Source organism: Ailuropoda melanoleuca, chromosome 9 (assembly GCF_002007445.2).
Source record: "Ailuropoda melanoleuca isolate Jingjing chromosome 9, ASM200744v2, whole genome shotgun sequence".
Taxonomy (NCBI): Eukaryota; Metazoa; Chordata; class Mammalia; order Carnivora; family Ursidae; genus Ailuropoda; species Ailuropoda melanoleuca.
In genome coordinates this window covers 92,835,355-92,859,066 of record NC_048226.1, presented here as the reverse complement: position 1 = coordinate 92,859,066, position 23,712 = coordinate 92,835,355, and the positions used below count along the sequence as shown (strand labels likewise).

The 23,712-nt window shown below is 44.7% G+C and overlaps 1 protein-coding gene across 11 annotated transcripts in view; it reads left to right on the top strand.

The window, feature by feature from the left end:
• Positions 1-23,712, top strand: part of CYRIB (CYFIP related Rac1 interactor B) — a 133,435-nt gene that overhangs the window by 32,064 nt on the left and 77,659 nt on the right. For 4 of the 11 annotated variants that reach the window (XM_034668615.1, XM_011219413.3, XM_011219412.3 and 1 more), the window contains one exon: positions 762-814. In XM_034668615.1, coding sequence (XP_034524506.1) covers positions 762-814 — 53 coding nt within the window. Of the gene's footprint in view, positions 1-761; positions 815-9,018; positions 9,109-12,349; positions 12,553-22,070; positions 22,140-23,470; positions 23,606-23,712 lie in introns of those variants that run through there. The other 7 variants (XM_011219415.3, XM_019794952.2, XM_034668621.1 and 4 more) reach the window with 6 other exon arrangements.

Sequence of the window (23,712 nt, the reverse complement as noted above, 5' to 3'; positions counted from 1 at the left end):
AAGGCGCCAAAAAGGCATTCTGTTTCTCTTCCGCACGATAACAAGAATGTCTAGACGCTGTGGACGTTGCTCCCATCTTCACGCTCATGCTGGTGACTGCTCCCTGGGTTGTTGGTTAACTATGGTTTTATGAAAACTCCTTTTGATTCATAAGTTTCTGCTGCTGCAAGAGATGTTGAGGGAGACAAGGACAGGGTGCTGTACATGTTTGTTTTCTTTTGTCAGCCAAGAAGAAACCTAAAACAGGAAGTGATTCAGGGATAGAATGATTCAGATCAAACTCAAGTTGGACTGAGCGTTTTGCTGGGACCAAGATATGCTGTTGTAACTCAGAGTTCCAGCGTCCTTTATTTTAGCATTCTGAATTTGGAAGGACAGCCTGGCCCCACCCTCTGTCCCCAGGACCACACAGTCCAGCCACACTGTCCCTTAGTCATAGGATTTCGGTTTGGGTCTTTGCTCTTCATGCGGCTGTGCAATCATCAGCAAGTTACTTAACTTCTCTGAATCTCCTTTATTTCTTTTAAATCTCCATTTCTTTATTTGTAATACATAAAACTACTTTGAACATTAAATGAGACAGATGTTTACAAAACGTGCTCTGTAAACTTTAATGGTCTGAAGGAATAGAATTTGGAGTTTCATCCCCAGACTGTCTCTCTGGTATGGGAAGACTAATAGTGGCTAGCATTTACTGGGGCTTACCGTGTGCTCAGGTCTGTTGTTCCTTGCTTAACCCTTGCCGTACCTCTGTTTTACAGGAGAAGAAACTGAGGCCTGGAGTTTGAGTTATTCGTTCAAGGTTACCGAGTTGGTAAGTAATGGCGGATTTGACCATGGCCATCTGCTTCAGAGCCTGTGTTCTTCACCACTTCACTGTGAAGAAAAATTAAAGTGGATGGGTAACATCAGGCCAGGACATGGGTTTCAGTTCAGTAGAAATAAGAACCTTCTGCTTCTGTTGAAATTAGAATCCATGTGCTTTCTTTCATTCACTCCACGAGTATTTAGAGAATCTACCAGGTTATCAGGTCAAATTATTAATTTAAATGAGAACTTTGGAGGGCAGGAGACACTCTGCACCTCCTGTGATCAGTAATAGTCATAATAGTTGACAGTTACTGAGCACTAGTGAAGAGCTGACCCTGTGTCAAGAGCTTGTCTGAATATCTTGTTTAAATTTCAAGGGAAAGTTGAGGTTCAAAGAAGAGAAGTCACTTGCCCAAGTTCTTTCCAAGTGTAAGGGGCTGTCTTAGTTCCTCTGGGCTGTTATTAGCAGAATACCACAGACTGGGGGTTCTAAACAATAGAAACTTGATTCTCACAGTTCTGGAGGCTGACAAGTCCAAGATCAAGCTGCCGGCAGATTCGGTGTCTGGTGGGGCCTGCTTCTTCATTCACAGATGGCCATTTTTTTCGCTATCACCTCACATGGCTGAAGGGGTGAGGGAGCTCTCTGGGGTCTCTTTCATCAGGGATGCAAATCCCATTCGTGAGGCTGCACCCTCAGGACCTAATCACTCCTGAAAGCCCCACCCGCTGACACTATCCCATTAGAACTCAGGTTCCAAGGTAGGAATTTCGTGGGGACACAAACAGTGCATAGCAGGGGTAGGACCAGTGCATCCATCTCTCCTGTATGCTTCTAACTTTTATGTTATGGACGTGTAACGTACATACTGTAAAATGCACAGATCTTTTTTTTTCAAGATTTTATTTTTAAGTAATCTCTATGCCCACCATGGGGCTCAAACTTACAAACCCAAGACCAAGAGTCGCATGCTCTACGAACTGAGCCAGCCAGGTGCCCTTTAATGAATTCTTAATATGCCACCCCACGTTGTCACCACCCAGACAGGGCATTCAGTATTTCCATCTTTCCAGAACATTCTCTCACACCCCTTCACAGTTAGTCCTGCCCCAGGGCTAACCACTATTCTGACCTACAGAAGTCCTATATCCATCCTGTCATAGATTCCTGCTTCAGACTTATCTAGATCCGAATATACTTACTCAACAAAAACAAAGTACAGATAAAAATAACACTTTAAATAGCGTGGGTGATCCTGTCATTCCACCCAACCGCGTCTCTCTTGGAGTGAGTGTGAATGAGAGACAGCTCTGCTGTTCCTTCTGTCACTCTTTGTTCTGATGGCTTTTTAGAGTGTGAGCATCTTGTGCCATCAAGGGTGTTTCTTACATTTATAGATTTTAATTATCCTACAACACAGCTCTGAAATCCAAGCCAGCTCTTTCTTCTGTGCTCAGCCTAAGAAACCATATCCAGTGTTAGAGGGCCACTGCCTGTGTTGGACCCGTGTTGGGAGACGGTTTGTCAGTCTCCATGGTGAGATCTTATTATATTGTGAAGGAGAATTTTGACTCCTTTCAGTTTTCGTATTCGTGCTGACTTTGGAAGCTGAACCTTGAGTGAGCTGCCGTTGTAATGTGGACAGACACCCAGGCACGGGTAGGTTGTTATGTTAGACGTGGAGACCTAGAATGCTCTGCAAACATGGCGGACTACCCTGATTTGTGCGTCTTTCCTGATAGGAACACGGAGTGGGCTGAAATAGAAGATTTGCATCTAGGGGAGCTCAGCAGAAAGGGAAGTTCATGAGTGTCAGAAGTGAAGAGAGAAAATTAAGCCACATGGTTATGTGGGCTGAAGCCATGACCACTAGTGGGGCTTTTGTACCCAGGAAAAGGCCACAGAGTCTGGGTGTTCTGATTTTAATGCCACAGCAGGTCTAAAATGAGGCTCGGGCCCAAGGTGGAATCGAGCACTGGGAGCCATAAACATTACACTTCTTCATGGAGAGCGGTTAGAAAAACTCCACGGGCAAAATAGAGAGGAAGCTTGCCTTGAGTGGAAAAAGTCACCAGCAAGAAATTTAAAAACATATGTAGCTGTGGAATCGACATTTTTATTGTGTATGAGATTATGAGTGCCCTCCCGCTGAAAAATGAACATAAAAGCTTGTCTAGTGCCATGGAAATTCCCAGTGCAAACATAGAATCACCCTGTAAGGATATTTGACAACCCAGACCTAACAGGACTCCCACATAAAGAACTCCTTCTGAGGATGAGTTCACAGTTAAATAATATGAGCTCTCCAGGAAATGAACTTCCAACTTCCAGTTGGAGGTAATAGAATCATCTAAAAGAGACTATACAATAGCATATTTAAAATAATTAAGGACTAAAGATGATATTAAGAAAAATGTAAAGAAAGATGAAAAAGAATAGGTTGATTTGAAAGGTGGCCAAATTCAAATGAAAAATAGTCCTCCAAATTCAAATCCAACGAAAGGGTTAACACACATTAGACCCAGCCAAAGAAACAATTAGTGAGTTGGAAGACAGTGGTAATAGCTTACATTTGTTAAGTCCTTAGTATGTGCCAGGTGCTATGCCGTGTAAGTATATGAACTCATTTAATCCTCAGAATGAAGTTATAAGGAAGGCATGATCAATATCACATGTATTTTATGGGTGAGGAAACTCAGGCATGGTAGTTTATGCTGCTTCCCCAAGGTCAGCTGTTAAGGATGGAGCCGGGATTTGACCCCAGGCTGCCTCATGTAGTCTGGAGTCTGTGTGTGTAATTATTATACTGTAGACTGTCTTCAAAAATAAGCACTAAACAATAAAGAAGTGGGAATACACAAGAATGGTAAAGAGATATAGAAAAGAGAATGAGAGGAGATTGCTTATGTCTAAACAGACGGGCCCAGGGAGAGGCAATATTCAAAGACACAATTTAAAAAAAAAAGATGTCACAATGATTTGATGTCCTTTCAGATCTCCTCCAGTCCTTAAGTTCCAAGAATCTGTGACCAAGTCACAAGAATCTGTGGCCCTGTTGAGGGCAGAAATATTCAAAGAAGGATGGCAGAGGCTCGGTTTCCACTTAGTTTGCACTGATGTGCTGATATGTTTGACAAAGTTCTCTCTGGGGGGAAAAAGACGCCTTGCTTTGTAGCTTGCTGATTTCTGTGGTATAAATACTTCCCATGACCAGTTTCAAGCTACCCACCTGACGTCCCTGAACCCAGAATTGGGAAGAGATGTGCCGACTCAGCTCTCTTGAGTTGGTGTGAGCCAGCTTCAGCACACCAATGGCTCTGATGTGTGGTCTGTTTTTATTTATTTTTTAAAAGATTTTATTTATTTGTCAGAGAGAGAGAGAGAGAAAGCACAAACACGGGGAGCGGCAGGCAGAGGGAGAAGAAGGCTCCCCACTGAGCAAGGAGCCTGATGTGGGACTCAATCCCAGGGTGCTGGGATCATGACCTGAGCTGAAGGCAGGTGCTTTAACTGACTGAGCCACCCAGGAGTCCCATGCATTCTGTTTTTAAACTGTAATTTCTGGGTTGTGCATCTGGGGTAGAACTTACAGGAAGTAGTAATGTCATGTGTGATAGCACAGGGGCAGGGAGGGACAATGGGACAAGAATGGAGCTCTGGCCCCCTTTCTTCCCTTGTATTTAAAAACAAACAAACAAACGAAACAGGGCATCTGGGTGGCTCAGTTGGTTAAGCGTCTGCCTTCAGCTCAGGTCATGATCCCAGGGTCCTGGGATCGAGCCCTTCCTCAGGCTCCCTGAGCAGGGAGCCTGCTTCTCCTTCTGCCTCTGTCCCTCTCCCTGCTCATTCTCTCTCTCTCTCTCAAATAAATAAAATCTTTTAAAAAATAAAAAATAAAGAAACGAAACATTTTGGGAATGTGGGTGGGGAAGTGGCATACATATCACACTATGGGGGACTGTGAAAATGAGTACAGCATCTTTGTGGGTTTTTTTAAGATTAATTTATTTTAGAGAGCGAGCATGTGCGAGCAGGGGTAGGGGTAGAGGGAGAGAATCCCCAAGGAGACTCCCTGCTGAGCATGGAGCCCCATGCAGGGCTCAGTGCCATGACCCTGAGGTCATGACCGGAGCTGAACTCAAGAGTCGGACATTCAGCCACTGAGCCACCCAGGCGCCTCTGAGTCCAGCGTCTTTGAAGGGCAGTTTGGTAGTATCTGCTATTTGTAACTGCATGACCCTGAATTCTACTTCAAAGATTTTATCTTATAAGTCCTGTCTTTCTTATAGTCACACATGGTTTATGTGAAGATGTATGTAATGTATATTCATTTCAGCATTGTTTGTAATGTAAGACCCTGGAAGCCGTTGAAATGTATTGTTGGTAGGGGATTGATTGGATCAATTATGGTATATTCTTCCAGTGGAATACTGGGCCACTGTTTAAAATAGTAGGTCATGTATACTAAGAAGGGGTGATCTCAAGGATACATTCTTAAATTAAAAAAAAAAAGACAACATGCAGAAAAGTTTATGTGGTACGTTCCTATGTGTGGGGAAAAAGTGGGAGGTTAAAGTATGTCTACATACCCATCTACACACATTACGTGCTTAATTATGCATAGACTGTTGCTGGCAGACACCAAGAAAGAAGGTGGTTGTGGGGAATACAGTTTACCTCTTGGGGAAAATGCTTAAGGGATTGGGGTCTAGAGTGGATGGAAGATGTCTTGTTGTATATCTTCCATATTTTTTTGAATTTTAAAACATAAGTATATAGTATCCTTTCTGTTAAAAATAAACTAGTTAACAAAAAACTTCACTTTGGGAGTTTTCAACATGAAAGCCCCTCTCCTTTTTAGAGGAGATTGGCAGATCTCCGTGTGGTTGCTGATCCCTGTTTATTGAGCATATGCTGAGTGCTAGGCACTTCCCCATCATTTCTGGCCCAGTCCTGTCACTCATACACTGTGAGTCTCTCCATTGGTAGGCCCTGCCTAGACCCCAGCAGTTGCCCAGTGAACGTGTGATCCACATTTCTAACCCATCACCGAGCGTTTTATGGAACCAGATGCTTGCTGTCTTCTCTCTTCCTTATCATTAGGTAACAAATGCAGTAAACAGGTTTTTCATCTTGAGAAGGCTGTTGTTACGGTATTGTGATTTATCAGCTGTAATCCAAATGGGCAAAAGGACTGGAGTGAAAAGTTTGTAGCATCGAAATCACAAAAACTGACCTGAGTAGTATTTAAGAGTGTGACATCGTCTGTAACATTCAGATGAAGTTCTTGCCAGTGAGGGCTGTTTGACACGGGCACTTGGCTGTCTCTCGAGATGCTGTGTTGTGAGCTCATTCAGAGAGTGTCCTTAAGTACTTTAAAGTATCACTGCCCCTTGTTTGATGTGGGATGTAGTGGTTTTAGTTTACTGGGAGCAGAATGTGCATCAGCAGTGTTCTCCCAACTCCCCGAATAGTAATTCTATCTCCCCTGCCTGAGTGCGATGCAGAGTACGTTTCAACGCTGTTTCTTGTATGAGGCCTTTCCTGGCTCCCCCCACGCTGTGCTCCTCTTGTTCTGTGTAGTATTTAATTAAAGCAGTTATCTTAGTGGCTTTAAATAATTGTAGTCGTTTGTAGCCGTCTCCACATCAGGCTGAGTGCCAGGAAGGATGGCCTGGATCATCTCGCTTCCTCGGTGCATAGCCAGCATGCAGCATGTGTCACAGCCCTTCAGAGTTCATTAGCCAGGACTCTTGACCTCCAAGCAGAACCCCAACTTGAACAGCCTTCCGCAGAAAGGGGATTTATGCACTGCAAAGTCCAGGGATGGAAATTCAGGCGTGCTTTACGCGGTGTTGCGAAGGCTTACCCAGTTTTTCTCCGTCCCTCAGCATCACCTACCATTTCTTTTTGGGCTGTGGTGGCAAGATGGCCAAGAGCACTTTTCCAACAGTTCAAGTCTCCGAATTGAGTCTCCGTGTTTCTGATTGGGCTTGTCTGAGTCACATGTCCATCCCTGGACCAATCCCTGCCCTAGGCAGATGCAGTGATCTGATTGGCCATCCTGGATCAAATGCCCGCCCCCTGAAAGAGCTAGGGTAGGGTCTGCACCTCCCAGAACTCAAGGACTGAGGCAAGGGGAGGTGGATGTTCCCCAGGAAAGTCTGGGAACCCTTTGTGCGTGGGGGGAGGGGTGGGTAAGCAAAACCAAGGATGTCCAATAGGGTAGGTTTTTAACCACTGTTTACTCAATGAATGAATTAACAGATGAATGAGAAACGGGAGCGTGCTGCCGATTCTGTGAGCTGGTTATACAATACCTAGAGTGGGGTTTTAACAGATGGAGCCTTTGCACAGAGGAAGGATAAAAGACAGCCTTGAAATCAAGTCCTGTGAGGATGACATTAAATAAGCTGAAATATTTAACAAGAAATAGGAGATATATGATAGCCGTTTCCAAATGTCTGAAGGGCATTTTTAGAAATGGAGCTTTTGCTGGGTTCCGACTTAATGTCTTAGGTGCTGGGCTAGGCACTTGGATCAGCCTCTCCCTGCTTGTATTTTCATTTTATTTTTATTAGGCAGTCCATTTACGCTCATTATAGAAAATCCAAAAATGCGCACAAAAGAGAAAAATAAATGCCCTCCCATAATCTTACCATCGAGGGCTAATTGTTATTAATACCTGGGTAAATATTCTGTCAGCCTTTTCTCCTTGTTTGCAGTTGCATTCAAAAAATATATTATTTATTCTTGATAATGGTGCTTGTCAGAGAAAGAACCTGTGTTTCAGACCGAGGCACTGGAATCCTCAGGCCAGAATTCAGTCCCCGTGAGCCAGCCTCAGAAGTTCTTTCTCATTTCTGGGCTTGGGTTTGCCTGCTTCATAACCAGCAGTGTGTGCACTAACAGGGTTTTACTACCGTTCTGTTCTGAAAAACCTGATTTCATCACTCCCTGTTCATTCACTCGCTCCTTCATTCATGTACTCAGGAAATCTTTCACTGGGTGCTGGGGGTGTAGTGGTGGATGAGGCCAGGCTCCTGCCCTCCTGGAGCTGACTGTCTAGCTGAGCTCCACCTCACCTGTAAATGGGTTAGATCAGCAGCCCCTAGGACTGTGCCAGGACTGCTGATGGCTCTGTCGGGAAGCAACCAGCAAAGCAAAGAGGAAGCACCGCAGCCAGAGGCCTAGTTGATATGTGCCTTCTGCCCAGGATCCCTCTCCTGAAGGAAATGGGTGGATGTTGAGGGATGGGAGGCTCAGGGTACGCATTACCTGTCCTCAGCCTCCCAGGCCTGGCTCTTCTGGGTAATCTGGGGTTTGGTCCATATCGTGTACCTATGATGACCCTATTTTCCAGACCTCAGACTAGAACTCACAATAGGAAGCAGGGTTAGCCAAACAGAGAGAGGGAAATACATATTTCTTGAATGCAACCTTAGGTACTTTTGCATGACTCTCCTTGCCTGGGAAAGTAGGTATTAACATCCTCATTTTGCTGGGGAGGACGCTGAGGCTCAGTGGGATCTGTGATTTGAGCTCGGGCCTGTCTGATGGCTCCCAGTCCCGTGAGCTCCCTCTTCATGTTCCTCTGATCCAGATACATCGGGGAGTAGGACTTTAAAAGGCTATGAAATTCTAGGTGATTCTGTCCGTTTCATTCCATTCGCCTAATTAAGAAAGTATTTATTGAGGGCCTGTGTTCAGAAACTCTGTTAAGCCTGGGATACCGGCTGGCCAAGACCAATGAGGGCTCCTACTCCCAGGGAACTTGAAGTCTGAGTTAAATCATTAGAAGAGCGATGGTATTTCTGCATACTCCCTTGCTCGGTGATTCATTGAGCCATGCAGGAGGACGTATCAGTTAGGAGGCTTTGTGTTGTAAGGGACAGAAAACCTAGTTCAAACTGGATAATTGATAGGAGCAGTTGAATGATTCACATAGGGAATAGGTTTCAGGCACACTTTGATCAGGGCTGTGGCTTCATTTCTTGGTGATTCTCTGGGCAACCCACTTGTGTCTGTTGGCTTTGTTCTCAGGTTGACTTCCTCTATAATAGTGAGAGGGCTGCTAGCAGGGCTTCTGCATTGTGCTCCAGGAAGTGTAGAGGAGAGCTGTCCATTGTGGTGACCTGGCTGCTGGTACCTCGCAGACCACATACTTGTTGGATCATGCTTGTTGAAGAGCTATCATCTCTCCCCAGGACCACTGAGCAAAGTTCCTGAGCTTCCCTCTGATGGGATCATCTCAGGATGCCTCCATCTCAATCCATCATGGCAGCAGAAGAAATGAGGTAATACTGATTGGCTTAGACCAGTCAGGACTCATCATCCCTGGAACTGGCAATGGGGACCGAGTGACTGAAGGATGTTGCCTGGTGGGAAGAATAGAATAGATGTTGAAGAGGCAGCTATAGTCCTTAAGGGGGCAGTGTGGAGGATGTGGGTGTAGGAAGATGAGCAAGGTCCCTTCTCTGAAAATTTTTTTAATAAAAGGCCTTTCTCTTAAACAACCCACATTCTAATGAGCTTCCTGAGACTTTGGCAGTGATCAGAGGAAGGGCATTTACTACATTCATTGAACACTAGGCACTTCACATGTTTCCTTAGTTAGTTCTTATAATGTCCCTTTCAAGTAGGTATTTCCATTTCACAGATGAGGAAACAAGCTCAGAGAGGTTAAGTCGCTTGCCAGCAGCCACACGCCTAAGAGATCAAGGTGTTTTGAGACTGTGCAACCCACATTCCTTCCTCTCCTTTCTGTGATGGTTGTAGAGAAAATAGATGGTTACCAGAGACACTACAAAGTTTCATCTAATGATGCCTCTACAACAAGCAGGGCCTTGGGAGTAGTTACTGCTTTTCATTTCAGGCTTTTATTAGTGGAATTCTGCCGGTTTTTTTTCTTTAACTAACTGTAATGGGGAGGCAAACCCCTCTCGCAGGTCCAAATAAGCAGCCTATAATTGAATGAGCTTCTGAGAAAAGCAGAACCATTGTCAACTCACAATACATCAGAAGAGAGGGTTGCATTCACATAATTTTACAAAAATGATTTCTCTCTCCTTTTGACTTTGCTGCCTGAGGCTTCCATTTGGTTTTAAAGTAAAGTAACTATTATGTAATCATATACAATGTTTCTTTCCCCTGGCCTCAAGTTAACTCATGTGTTCAAAATACAGAATATATTTTTTGGTGAAGAGTATATGTAAAGCCAGTGCGATTCCTAAATTAAACTGCCAAAACAAGGGCATGCAAGCCGGATTTTCTGGTTTTCTCCAGACTCTACAAAGATAGAACATCCAACAGAGCGGGAGATGATTTACCAAAACTCATGAGTGTGCTGGTGGCAAAATGTCTGTGTTCTTACTGCCCCCGCACCTATCGTGCGTGTCTTGAGCTTTGCTGCCCGTTGAAAGAGCACTGGTTTATTCATAGATATCCTGACCTCCCTTACTTCCACCCCGCTGGACATGGTTTCGTCCTGGGAGAAATTAACAAAAGTGGGAAATCAAAATGGTGGCTGGTGACAAGTTAACACATAAGACTTTCAAGTTAGATGCTGTGCTTTTGGAGTTCTTGTGTCTGCCTTCCATTTTTTTCAGGTTATTACTGAAACTAATGAATTTACCTTTCCAAATTTCTATTAAGTTGTCTACCATGTTTTGGGTCCTGGGGATAGAGAGCCGAACAAAGCATAGCCTCCATTGCTAATAGTCTTCAGTGGTTCTCCTCTGGACAGATCTCCTCCCAGTCTGTCCATACCAGTATATTTTTCTGGTTTTGATTTACTCTGGGCCTGGCAAACTCATTAAACTGGACCTTGGAAAAAGGGTGAAGTACAAAAGAGGAAACAGGAAAGACCTGAGGGTGCATGCATAGGCTTAGGTGTCAAGAGGGATTATTGGGCTCATCTTGTTGACCCTAGAGGGTGAATACTGTGGTTGTCATTGGGACTAGTATTTAGGGTTTTTTTTGTTGTTGTTGTTGTTGTTTTGTTTTTTTTTGTTACCACAGCATAACCTAACTCATCCTGACTGATGTGATCACCACTATCATAGAGGGGGCAGGATTCCTAGAATCTGGCCAGCTTGTGTATGCACCTGTATGAATGCGTGCATGTGCAAATATATATAAGTATAGATATGAATATGATGCCTGTATGACAGTGGTTCTCAAACTCGTCTGCACATTAGAATCACCTGGGGATCTTTTAAAAAATTCCAAAGCCCAGGACATAGTGTAGATGAATTAATTCACCAACTCTGGGGGTGGGCCACAAGCACTAATAGATTTTAAGCTCTCTGGGTGATTCAAGTTTGCAGACAAGTTCAAGAACCACTGGTCTATGAGAATTATAATAATAACATCCCTGTTATTATCTGAAGAGGAGTAGGGATAGTGGTGATGACAATGGTACTAGCCATCATTATCATTTACTGACTGTTGCCTATCTGCCAGGCAGTATCCTGGCAGAGATTTGTCACATCTAAACATTGTCACATCTAATCCATACTGCAGCCCTGCCAGACAGCTCTGTAGGTGGTTGGAGAAGGAAAAGGGGGGGGGGTCATATCTTTAAAACTGATGACAGCCAGATTGTCAGGTATAGTCCAGATTGTCAGGTATAGTCCAGAAAGATGGAGTTGTTGGGCTGCTCTTGTTGACCCCAAAATGACCACTGTGGTCATCACTGGGGCTGAGACTCGAGGGTTGTTTGTTACCATAGCATAACCTGGCCCATCCTGATGGATGCAACCATCCTTTTAATAACCACAGTGGATTCAGGAGTCGATATGCAAAAGCACATTTTGCAAAGTTATAAATTGAGAGTGAGTTTATTTTGGCTTGTGGCTTGGAAAGAGAAATGAGTGTAGTAAACCAAGCTATTAATCTTGGGTTGGTTAATTCATCCATCAAAATCACTCAGTGTTTCAAGGAATCAGGTTAAATAAATTAATAAAACATTACCTTGTATGTTTGTAGTGCTTTTCTCAGTGGGATACATGGTGCTATAGGAATGTCATACCATTGCTCGTCTTCTTGACACATCCTAGAAGGACCGTCGGGCATCAGAAGGGACATGTGTTACCATGGGTAATAACAAGAGCTAAGTGATAATGAAACGCTATGCCTGACTTGAGTCTTGGCGGGTAGGTAGGAGTTTGGCCGGGAGGTGTGGTAGTGTTGGGAAGGGGTTCGTAGCACAGAGAATAGCACGGGAAAGGCACAACAGGAAGTAGTATTTATAGGAACTCTATAGTCAGTTCAGTATTAGCACCAAGAAAGACATCATTCCCCACTCTTAACGGGTGATTGAGAAGTCCCATACAACCTGCATTTCCACTTGTTTCTTTATCATTTGGTCCATGTCTCCTAACATTTTTTCCCCCACTTTGGGAGAGATTTATGTGTAACGAAGGGCCAAATAAGCATAATGTTTTGATTAATTTCGTTTATCCTAAAAGATCACACCAGACACTGCACCCAATGTTGTACACATGCTTATTAGTAGAGATTTTTTTTTTTTTACAGGACTCTGTTGATGCCTCAACCTTTGGGTCCATCTAGCCATTGGAAATGAACTCAGCACTTGTCTGACTCTCACTCCAAGTCCAGGCCTTGGTGACTGTGTTCCCGTGAGACCCCTTTGAGCCCCTCTTGGGCCTTCAGTTCTCTTCAGTGTAAAATGTTAGATTGAAGATGAATTCGAAGGTCCCTTATGTGTCTAAAATTAGGTAATTCATCAGATACTCACTGTTATTTAACAGGACACTTGCATTAAATAAAAAATAAAAATAAATAATTTTTATTTATTTATTAAATAAATAAAAATGCTAAGTAAATACTGAAATGGATACTGCAGACATTTTCTCCAAGGCTGTGGGTTTAGATAGACCAGAGCTTGGGCAAGGTAGCATTCGCCTCTCTAGCTTAGTCTGTGCATTAAAATGGAAGGAGGGATGCTTTCTCATTTAACCTGTGGTCTAACATGAAATCAGCACCAGGATTTTAGAGAGTAAGCTGCTTCTTAGCTTGGACCATATTGGTTCTCTCTTAGAAAGGTGGTGGGGTTTTTTTTGTTTTTTTGTTTTTTGTTTTTTAATCTTATGCCATGTCTTTTCTTCTGTAGCCTCACAACTTAAAACTGTTTCATGCTGTAAGCTCATGTTTGACATCCCCATTGTTCTGTATTTCAGCTAGTTGGTTACATGCCTAATCGTTTTGGTGACTTTGGTGGGGAGGGTTTATATCTCACCTCCTCACGTTGCTCATCTGATTCCCTGGTTTTAGGGCTGTGTCCATGCTGGGAGTGTGGAGAAGGGTTATGGCCCTAGGACTGGGATAACTCAGGCTGGACCAGTGCTTGACCAGGCTTGACCGGCTGCACCTGTTTGAGTACATGCCTTATGCCAGCACTACATCCAGCTCCTGTGCTAGCACTGGGGATACAGTGGTGACAAAACAGCATGGGCTCTGGGGAGCCTGGGTGGCTCATTCGGTTAGGCGTCTGCCTTCGGCTCAGGTCATGATCTCCGGGTCCTGGGATCGAGCCCCACATGGGGCTCCTTGATCAGCTCAGGGAGCCTGCTTCTCCCTCTCCCTCTGCCCCTCCCCACACTCATGCTCTTGCTCGCACTCTCTCAAATAAATAAATAAAAGCTTAAAAAAAAAACAAACCCACATGCCCCTATGGGGCTCCCAGTGTTTAAGGAAAGCACATACATCACCGTGTGATTACAATTATGTCTGTGCTACATAAAAGAAGTACAGGGTCCTGAGCACTCTCACAGTGGGGCATCTAACCTAGTTTGCTCCAAGTTCAAATGCATGGACATGATGAAGAGCTCAGGAAAGCAGTTGGGGAAGCTGGAGGCATTGAGAGTCATGTACGATCAAGTGCAAGATGGGAACAGGGGAAGGGTTCAAGATTAAGCCTACAACCAGCACCAGGGTCCCTGTGAGTTGATAAAGTTCAGTACACCAGGCTGTCCTTGGGCAAAGGAAGTATTTTAATCTGTAAAATCTGTAACATTTTCTTAAAATCTCCAGGGCATATGTCTGTATCATTTCTTTGGCAGTTGTGTGTTGATCTGTATTGTAGTAAGGTAGGGTGTTTTTCATCCCCGGGAAGGGAAGGCTGTTTCCTATACTCGGTGTGTCTCCCTCCCACCCCAAAGTGTGTAACCCTGGATGGAATTGTTGATCAGGTGGTTAATGAAAAGACCTGTAGCTCACCAGTTAACCTTAGTATGTGGGATTCGTCCTTCTTACATCCATAGCAGCGGATCAAAGGAAGGCCCAGGACCTGTGGGAACAGTAATAGGTAACAGCCCCAAGTGCCCCTTTGTGCTCAAATTCACTAAAGCTTCCATCGATTGAGACAATTAGTGGGGGAAACCTATTGACTTGGGAATAGTTTAAGAGATACTAGCTTATAATTAAAAGTCCAAGATAAATCGGCTTTTCTTTTCTGCATCTTATTACCTAGTTTTCTTTCTGCCCCTGTGATTCTATTTCCATTAAGAGAGCCTCCTCTTTGCTTCGGCACCATCCTCCCTTCCTTATGCCCTCCTTCAGAATCACTCCCCGCCCCCTTGGCCACTTCTTCTATTTCTCTTTTATCTTTCTTCTGGCTACACACTTCCCTTTTTGAAGGCCATCTTTATAAATAAAATTGTTCAAAACATTGAAGGAAAGTTTAAAAAAAAAACTTCATCCCTGCTCTCTCCTTTTAACCTCTCTGAGCCTATCTGCCATTTCTCCATGGGGGTGCATATTGTATACTAATGGCATTCTATTCTAGATACAGTTTTGTACTTTGCTCTTCTAGAATAGTCACAAATTTTCAACCAGCAAATGTTAATTGAGCTCCTACTGTGTGCTGGGCATTGTTACAATGGCTAGGGTAGATGCATCAGTGAACAAACCAGACATAAATCCCGGCTCTCCTCGAAGCTTCCGCCTGATTCATGGAGAGAGACAACACACATAATACAAATTCTCATAAGAGGCGACCACTGTTGCAAAAAGAAACAGGAGGGTTAAAGAAGGTCAGGAGTATTTATAAAATATTTTCTCATGTTACTACCATCTTCCTGTGTACTTAGGGGTTGTGTATTATCCTTGATGTTGATGGATTGTATTTTATTTAGAGCATTTAGAGCCTTAGGACTATAAACTTTAAATCTTAGAGGACTTATGAATCATTGAGAGCAAATCCTTCATTTTTGAGGTGAAGAAAAACAGGTCCAGAGAAAAGAAATGACTTGGTCAAAATCATACAGCCCCTAACTAGCAAAGTGGGGGCTTTTAAATTTCAATTAAATTGATTTTCGTTGATTCTGAAGACAGTTCTTTCAGAACCCTACTTTGCTATCTTCCTATTGTGGGAAATTGAATTTGTTTCTGGTTTTTATTACATATAATGCTACAATGGGCAGCTTTATACCAATACCATCTTAATGAAAGCAAGTTAATAATAACAGTAATAATAATAAATAATAGAAGAGGCTAATATTTATGGAGCACTTACATTTGCCAGGCGCTGTGCTAAGTGCTTTCCATGAAATAACTTAATTCTGACAGCGAGTACTGTTACTTTCCTATTTTTTACAGATGAGAAAACGAAGGGATTCAGACTCAGGTCTGAATACTTAGTCACCATGATGTACAGCCTTCCAAGTTTGTATACAAAAGCTGCAAATTTCAAAAAGCAAGATAATCAGTAATGCACATCTATTTAAACACTTAAGAGTTTTCCAAGAATGTTGACATATTAGGCTTAGCTGTACGTAATTGCTGTTTTTAGGGTAAAACGTGGGTGAATGTTAGCAGTTTCTAATATTCCGTCTGTTATTTCAGTTAATCCTCACAATAACGGTGAATTAGGTGGTATTGTGCCTATTTTATGCATGAGTCGCCTAGTATTTTAGATGGAGCTTGGACACTGAGTAGTGTAATGAATGTTTGCAGAGAGATCGGAGGAAGGGGAGACGGGAGGCAAGGAGAGCAGTATGACTGAGGCCAAGTAACCAGCTGCTAATACCTGGCTCAAATCCTGGTTCCGTGTCTTAGTGGCTTTGTGACCTCTCAAGAAATTCTTAAATTCCTTGTACTCATTTCTCACCCGAAAACTGTCATTACAAAGGTTGAATTTATAAAATGGGTGGAAGTCACTTTGCTCAAAACTGGCAGAGCTGAAGCAATCAATCTGAGCAGGGGTGGTGGGGGTAATTCCTTCTGCCGTGATATTTCAAAGCAAACCCATCTCTTTTCTCCAGCCATGGTGTTTCTGTAAAACACAGAAAGAAGCTTTTCAAAACGGCATGGATAACTTAATGACCCTTGACACCACTGGGGAGTCTCTTCCTTTACAGATAAAGTTGTCCTCTCACTCGGATGGGGTTCCATATAAGATGGGTGGAGCAACAGAGATGAACCTCGTTTGGGTGTCTGGGTCACCATGGGGGGAGGTCCAAGAACAGAAGGCCCACCCAGCTGTTCCTCTCCCTCCCGTCGTCTGGTGCCATTTCTGATTTGACAACATCTTGCCCCCCTCCTTCAGGTGACCCCCTCCTGGGCCTGTGCGTGTTGATAAGGTGGCCCAGCCACAGTGGGGGGCGGGCAGGTGGGCAAGGCAGCAAGTGCCCTTGGGCTCTGAGCCTTCCCGCTGGAGTGGGGCCTGCTCCTCTGGTCTGCTTCCCCAGGTGGCACTGGGGAGGCCTTTCCTGCTGGAGGGGAAATGCTGTCAGAGCTGAAAATGCCAAGTGGCTCCTGAACCCCACCAGGGGCTGAAAGAGCTGCTGGCGGGAAAAGGCCGTGCCTCCTGAGCATTGCCTTTTTGGGTTTTTCTGCAGCCAGCTCTTTGTGTCCAAATGGGGCAGTGCGCTTTGGGCTGCAGACTGCTTAGGACATCAGTAAACCCTGTGAACCACCAGCCTGTCCCTCTAAGGAAAAACTACCTCAGGGCAGGGCTGGGAAGGCGAAGCCAAGGCTTGCAGAAAGTCTCTTCCTCTTTTTACATTAAAATCTTGGCAAGAAAACACACTCTTTATTTCTGTCCCCTGTATCAGCAGCAGATTCTCGAACTGAACTCTGAGGCTTCGTCCTGGCTTCATCAGACGTCAGCTTTTCCGGCTGCAAACAATTTTGCTTCTGCAGTTGACGGAGACTCTAATAACTCCAGGTGGTGAATGGGCGGTGGGGAGTACGGTTCTGTAGAAATACGAGCTCCAAAGCAATACAAACACAGAGGAAAAAATGGGAAGCTTGTCAAGAGGGAAGTGCTGTATTAAAACATGTTACCTTTATTGACTTTGAAGAGACCTCCCCTTCTGCTCCACACTAGATGTGTTACATCTTTTATGGTATAGTGACAGGACTGAGTGTTACAGAACCTTGCACAACAGGGCAGCTCAAGTACTTTGATTAAGGAAAGGTGATTAAGATATACTGTGAAATGAAACATAGCAGATTAGTTTAGAATATGAACGATTTTTACAAAAATATATGCATTATCTTTATATAGATATAGAAAAAACATTTGGAAGGGTATCCACATGGTGGGAGGTTGGATCATAAGTGTTTATATTTTCTTCCTTTTGCTCATCTGTCGTGTTTTCAGATTTTTTCTGCAGTCAACATGTGTTATTCACATAGTTGGGGTGAAAGGAAGGTGTGTGTGGGGAGGCTGGGAACCTCCCTTTTTTACCCAATCATTCTGCATACTTATTGAGGGTCTCTGAGGGACAGGTGTTGGAGTGGGCAAAATAGCCCTGCCCTCTGCCTTCACAGAGCTGGTGTTTTTGTGGAAGGCTTTTAAAAAATAAAGGGGCACCTGGGTGGCTCAGTCAGTTAAGCGTCTGCGTTCAGCTCCGTTCATGATCCCAGGGTCCTGGGATTGAGCCCCTGCATCAGGCTCCCTGATCTGTGGGGAGTCTGCTTTTCCCTCTGCCTCTGCCCTTCCTTCCCTCTCACTCTCTCACTCTTCCTCTCAGATAAATAAAATCTTTAAAAAAAAGAATAAAAACATTTTAAAGATAGAAAATAAAAATATTTACAGGTTGTAATAAGTACTGTGAAGGAAAAAAAGCCAGTAACCTACAGGAATGATTGACAAGGGGTGGGGGTGGGGTGATGGGGAGGACTACTTTGAGGAGTGACCCTTGAACCAGAAGGCCAGGAAACAACCACTTGAAGAGGCTGAAAGGCAGTTTGGAGGCACAGGACCAGCTGTGAGAGCCTGCCACCTTCCTGCAGGTCACCCAGAGGGCTGGCAAGTGGATGTTGTGGAACTGCCCACTTGTGAGAAATGGTACATTTGGGAACGTGACAGACGCTCATAGGCAGAGCCTCTGGGGAAATATGGCCCTAAGGACAACTTTATGACTCCTGGGAGATTGGATAATGTGTTGCTAGATCACAGGAGTGTCAGGACTGTGTTAGGGTTTGAGCTGTTGGCTTTGTACTTTGTTGCTTTTGGGTAGGAGCTCTGATGCCATCTTTCATGCTGGACAGGCCTCGAGTGCTGCCCTGGGGATGCCCAGGCCTCCTTCCCCTGCCTTCTTCTGGATTCGTGAAACTCACCCATTGGATGCTTAGGCATCAGGCAGGACATTGGAGTCTTAGTCCTTAGCCTTCGGACCCCTGGCCATCCTGGAAATATTTGGGAGGGTGCCTCTTTCCTCAAGGATTTGGTATTCATTCCTTCCACCAAGAGGAGGAGGGAAGCAGTTGATAGAAGTCCCTGAATGTTAGGTTGAGGACTTATACAGTGATTTTGAGTTAACTCTGAGCAATGCAGATCAAGAACCCTAACAGTGTTTAGATCCTTTAACCCAGAAACTTCAGTCCAAGGAACTTATGTGGAGGATATATATATATATATATATATTTTTTTTAATGGGGAGAAACCNATATATATATATATATATATATATATATATATATATAACTTATGTGGAGGATATATATATATAATATATATGTATATATTTATAATATTTTATATATTTACAAATATATATATATATATACATTTATTTTATTTATTTATTTTTTTAATGGGGAGAAACCAAGAATACAGCAATGTCTGTAACCGCAGTAATAGTCATTAATGACATTGTGCTTTGGGGCTTTGAACATATTTTCCTATATAGTACTTATGAGAACTTTGCAACATTCCTGTGAATGAGGTTCTTAGGCCAGTTTCCCAGACGGGAGATGAAAGGTTAGTGAGGTCACGTGAGTGGCCCTGGTTCACTCTGGCATATTCAGGCTCTGACCTCTAGTACATGCGTTGTTGCCTGATGGGTTTGCTCAGAAACTCAAGAAAATGATGGAAGTCAAGAAAGCACAGGGAAGGGACCAAAACCAAAAATCATTATTGAACTTAATGCATGCTTTGTTCCATCCCAGGCACTTTGTAAATTTTCGCCAGGTTCATCTTTACAACAGATTTGTGGGGAAACAGGCTCTGAGAGGTTGAGTAACTTGTATAAGGTGTAGAACAGGACTCAGACCCTGGCCTGGCTGAATCCAGAGCTGTGAGGGGCTTTGGGCTCTGCTGTATTGTCCTCGGTTCATGAGAACGCATTGCCAATGAGTGAATAAATGGTAGGCTGATGTGTTCTTTTCCACAGCTCTGCAGTTCTCCGTGCAGTGCATTTGCCCAATCGTCTCCCACATGAGAGTTGCAGCTTTGCTGGCCCTTGTGGCCACACTTTTCCAACACCCTTCACCTAAAGGCTGTCTTCCCTCGCTCAACCAATCCCTTGCAAAATGCTCAGAACCAAATGAGTCTAGGGTAAAGCAGGCACGCAGGGTGTGAACCTTTAGTAACTGAAGGAAATGGGGTTATTTCAACATGATGCAATATTCTGCAGCCATTAAAATGATGAATGTGACTGTAGAAATATGAAACGGTATTGGGAAATAGTTGCACGTATCTGACGATAGTTGAAGCAATGTGCATTCACGTGGGTAAAAGTGGGAAGAGGACAGGAATGAAAACTGTGTGAAGGTATTGGGATTGAGTGGTATCACCCTCCGGTGGGTCTGCTAAGCTAGGAATATCAGGGTCATGTCCCACAGCTCCTGCTGCTTCTTCCCCCAGATTCAACTAAAGTCACGAACTCCTGTAGATTCAACATCAGTATCTTTTTTTTTTTTTTTTAAAGATTTTATTTATTTGACACAGAGAGCACAAGCAGGCCGAATAGCAAGCACAGGGAGAGGGAGAAGCAGGCTCTCTGCCAAGCAAGGAACCCAACACAGGGCTTGATCCCAGGACCTTGGGATCCTGACCTGAGCCAAAGGCAGTCGTTTAACCAACTGAGCCACCCAGGTGTCCCTGGACATCAGTATCTTAATTCTGGTCCCCATTCTTGCTCTCCACTGCCAGTTTCCTAAAGCAGGCTCTCATTACCTCTCGCCTGGACTGCACAGCAAATTCAGTGGTCTGCAGGCTCCCATTCTCATTCCCACCGTAGGCCATATTGGACACTGTTGTCAGAGTGATCTTGATATAAAACACATCTGCTTATGTCTCTCCCTTGCTGAGAAGCTTCTATTTACTTGTTATTGCCCTCAGGAGGCAAGTTCAAACTCCACAGCATGGTGGTTGAGGAGATCCTTCACTATCTCACCCAGTCTTCCCTCCCGCATGTCACAAACTCCCCTTCCTTTGCCCTTGCTCCTTCTCTTCTCATCCCTTTCCTGATCTCTTCAAGACCAAACCCATCCTCTCTGAAGCCTTCACAGCTGTCCCAGGGATTGTTGGTTCTTCCACTATCCTAGATTACAACGAATTCATGCTGTGCTATAATTGTGAGGTCACAGCTCTTTCACTAAATCCTGAGCCCCTCCAGGACCTAGGCACCTGCCCTTTCTACTGACCTCCACTTTAAACCCTTGGCATGGTGCCTAGGACATAGTAGAGGAGCAGAATTGTGTGTTGATTGAATGCATCAATGATTAAGTGACACAATTTATTCTTTGTAATGTTTTAAAGTTGATTTAGTAATGCAATTTTCAAAGGAAACAGCATTTAAAGAATGCATCAGGAACTTCTGAAATTTACACAAGCAAAGTCAAGTTCTGTAAATGGACAAACTGTGGAGCTGACAGATTGGGTTTGAATCCTGGATCTCATACTGAGCCTTGGTTGCCTCATTTATAAGATGGACATCATAATAGCACCATACAGGGTGGTTGTAAAAAGCAGCAGAGGAAATGCCAGTAAAGTGTTTAGTACAGTGCCTGGCACATAGGAAGGACTCACAAAGAAAAATGCTAACAAGCCACAGTGATTAAATTGAGAGCCTCGTGCTCTTATGTAAACCTCTTTTTTGCATCCTCCTGCTTGTTTTTTCAATATAAAACTCTGAAAGCTTTGACCTCAGCTGAAATGGGATTACATTCGTGCAGGATGACGAAGAAAGGATTAGAGAAGAATAAATTCAGCACTTCTCTTAAGGTCTTGTTTTCTATTCCTGTTTTCAGGATATCCCACACGGGGTAGTGGTCGAGCTTACGTGTGAGTTGTGACACAGGCCAGGAATGGGTCTAGGGCTGACAAGGAGAAAGGTGTCTCCAAAAGGGGCTGATCTTATTTTATGATTCATCAGTGGACTTTTCTTGGCTGGACTGTAAGCTCCCTCAGGCTGGCATCATGTTTGTGTTGCTCTCTAGAGATAAAATTAGGACAAGTGGATGAAAATTGTTGGTTATCAGATTTTTGCTCAGTGTAAAAGAAGAGGTTCGTCGCAACGAGAAGAGGCCAACCAGTGCAGTAATGAGTTCCTCATAATGGGAGATATTTGAGCTAAAGTGGATGGGGTTGAGAATACTACGGAAGAGATTTCTGCTTTTGTTGAAATATTGAGGTGGAGGTGTGTGGTTACTCAGAGCACATATTTAAGGGACGAGGAAGGTGTATGAACTCTGTGCCTTTGGTACAAATTGAGGATAGTGGGTTTCTATGGACCAGGGTTATTTAAGGATGGGTATTAGTGTGTCAGAAACATGGACCAAAGTTCTTGGGTTATAAAGACCGTCCTGCCAGCATTAATGTTGGCAAAAAATTGGCTCCCTCAGTTTAATTGAAATTGATGAAGATTATAATAGATACAGTATAGAACCCCGAAATCATCCTAAAGTATGATACTTAGGGCAAAAGTCTGAGTCCTAGGACTCTTGCCGTTAGTGTGTGCCTTGAAAAAGCCATCTAATCTCTTTGACTCTTCTAACACAGTTCTATATAGTATGGCTCATACCATGTCGTCTCCATGTAACTCAAGAGGAAGACAAAAGGCTAAATAAGGTAAGGAAGGGTTGCTCTTCTGTATTTGGGGCAGGGAGTGATTTCTTGGCCTCATCTGGAAAGGCCTGGTTAGTTCCTGGGACTTAACCTATTTGACCAGAACAGGAGTTCATAATCAGGGTTTCAAAGGTAAGTTTCCTGGAACCATAAATCCCCTGATAGTGTATGCAAATGTGTGTGCATTTTTCTAGGGGAGAAAAACCCCCACTTTTGTGAGATTTTCAGTAGGGGTCTTGACCTTAAAATATTCAGAACCATTTACCTCCATGGTAATGATCTGCTCAAACCGAAAATATTCCAGAGAAAGATAACATTGTAATCATTTACACTTTAGTGTTAATGAAAAAATCTGAGAGTTTCATAGCAGGATTAGGATGAACCAGCTAGATGGGATGTTCTGGTTTTGTATGTAAAGGGAGAGCATTTATGTTCAAGGGTGAAGAAGGATTAGGGAAATAAAATGCTGTGCCCTGGGTGACATCCAAGTTCTCCCCCCACTCCCCGACATTTTTGCCCAGGGAGGAACCCTAGAACAAAATCTCATCTATCTAAAAGAGCCATGCGTGGCAAGGTACAAGTCTCAAGTGGCGCCTGATTTCTGTTCTCGGACTGATCATTTAACACCTCCCCAGGGAGTCTCCACGATACCATCACAGGAGATAACGGTGCACCTCTAAGCTCTGGGGAGCCTGCCAGCGCTTCTGCCTTGTTGGGGAGCGTGAGTGAGGTTCAGTACCTGGCGGAGAGGGAAAGGCTTGCACACCAGCCCAGCCATTCCAGGCGTGGAGAGTGGTGGGAGGTGGCAGCTTCGCTGAGTTCAGCACAAAGAGCCCTGATCTGCGAATTCCAAGTTCCAGTTCCTGCTATTTCCGATCTCGCAGACCTGAGGCAGCTCTCCCCCACCTGTGAACCTCAGTTTTCCTTCTGTAAAATGAGAAGGCTGCAAGATTCGGACCCACCCAGATGCCAGCTCCACGCGGAGGTGCTGCCCCTTTAAGGAGGGCGGGGGCGCGGAGGCGGTGGCCGCGCCCCCTTCCTCTCCTCCCTCCAGCGCCTGACCACCTGTCTCCGGCCTCGCCCCGCCCCCTTCGGGAGGGGCGGGGGAAGAAGGGCGGGGAAGGAAGGCCGAGGATATACCTTGCGGGGCGGGCGCGCGACGCATGCGCACGGCCGGACAGGTCCGCGGCGCCCTCACTTCCTGGCATTCCCCCCTCCCCCTCCTCGCCGTTACCCTGTACATCCGGGTCACTTGCCCTCCCCGCTCGGAGCCGCCGCCGCTGCTGCTGCCGCCGCCTGGCTCGTCGCGGCTCCGCCACAGGGGCAGGTGCGGAGGGGCTCCCGGTCCGGCCGCCGCCGCTGCCCCGCTCCGGGCCCGGGGCTCCCTCTAGCGCCGCTGAGGAGCCGCCGCCGCGGCTCGAGGAGGGCGGAGGAGTGGGGCTGAGAGAGCCCGGAGGCTCGAGCGGAGGGTGAGTGATTTATTTTTACCATTTTCCCCCCTTCCCTCACGCCCCTCTCTTTCCTGCCCCTCGACCCCATTTTGGCGGAGAGGCTGGCGCGGTGGGGGCCGCGCCGG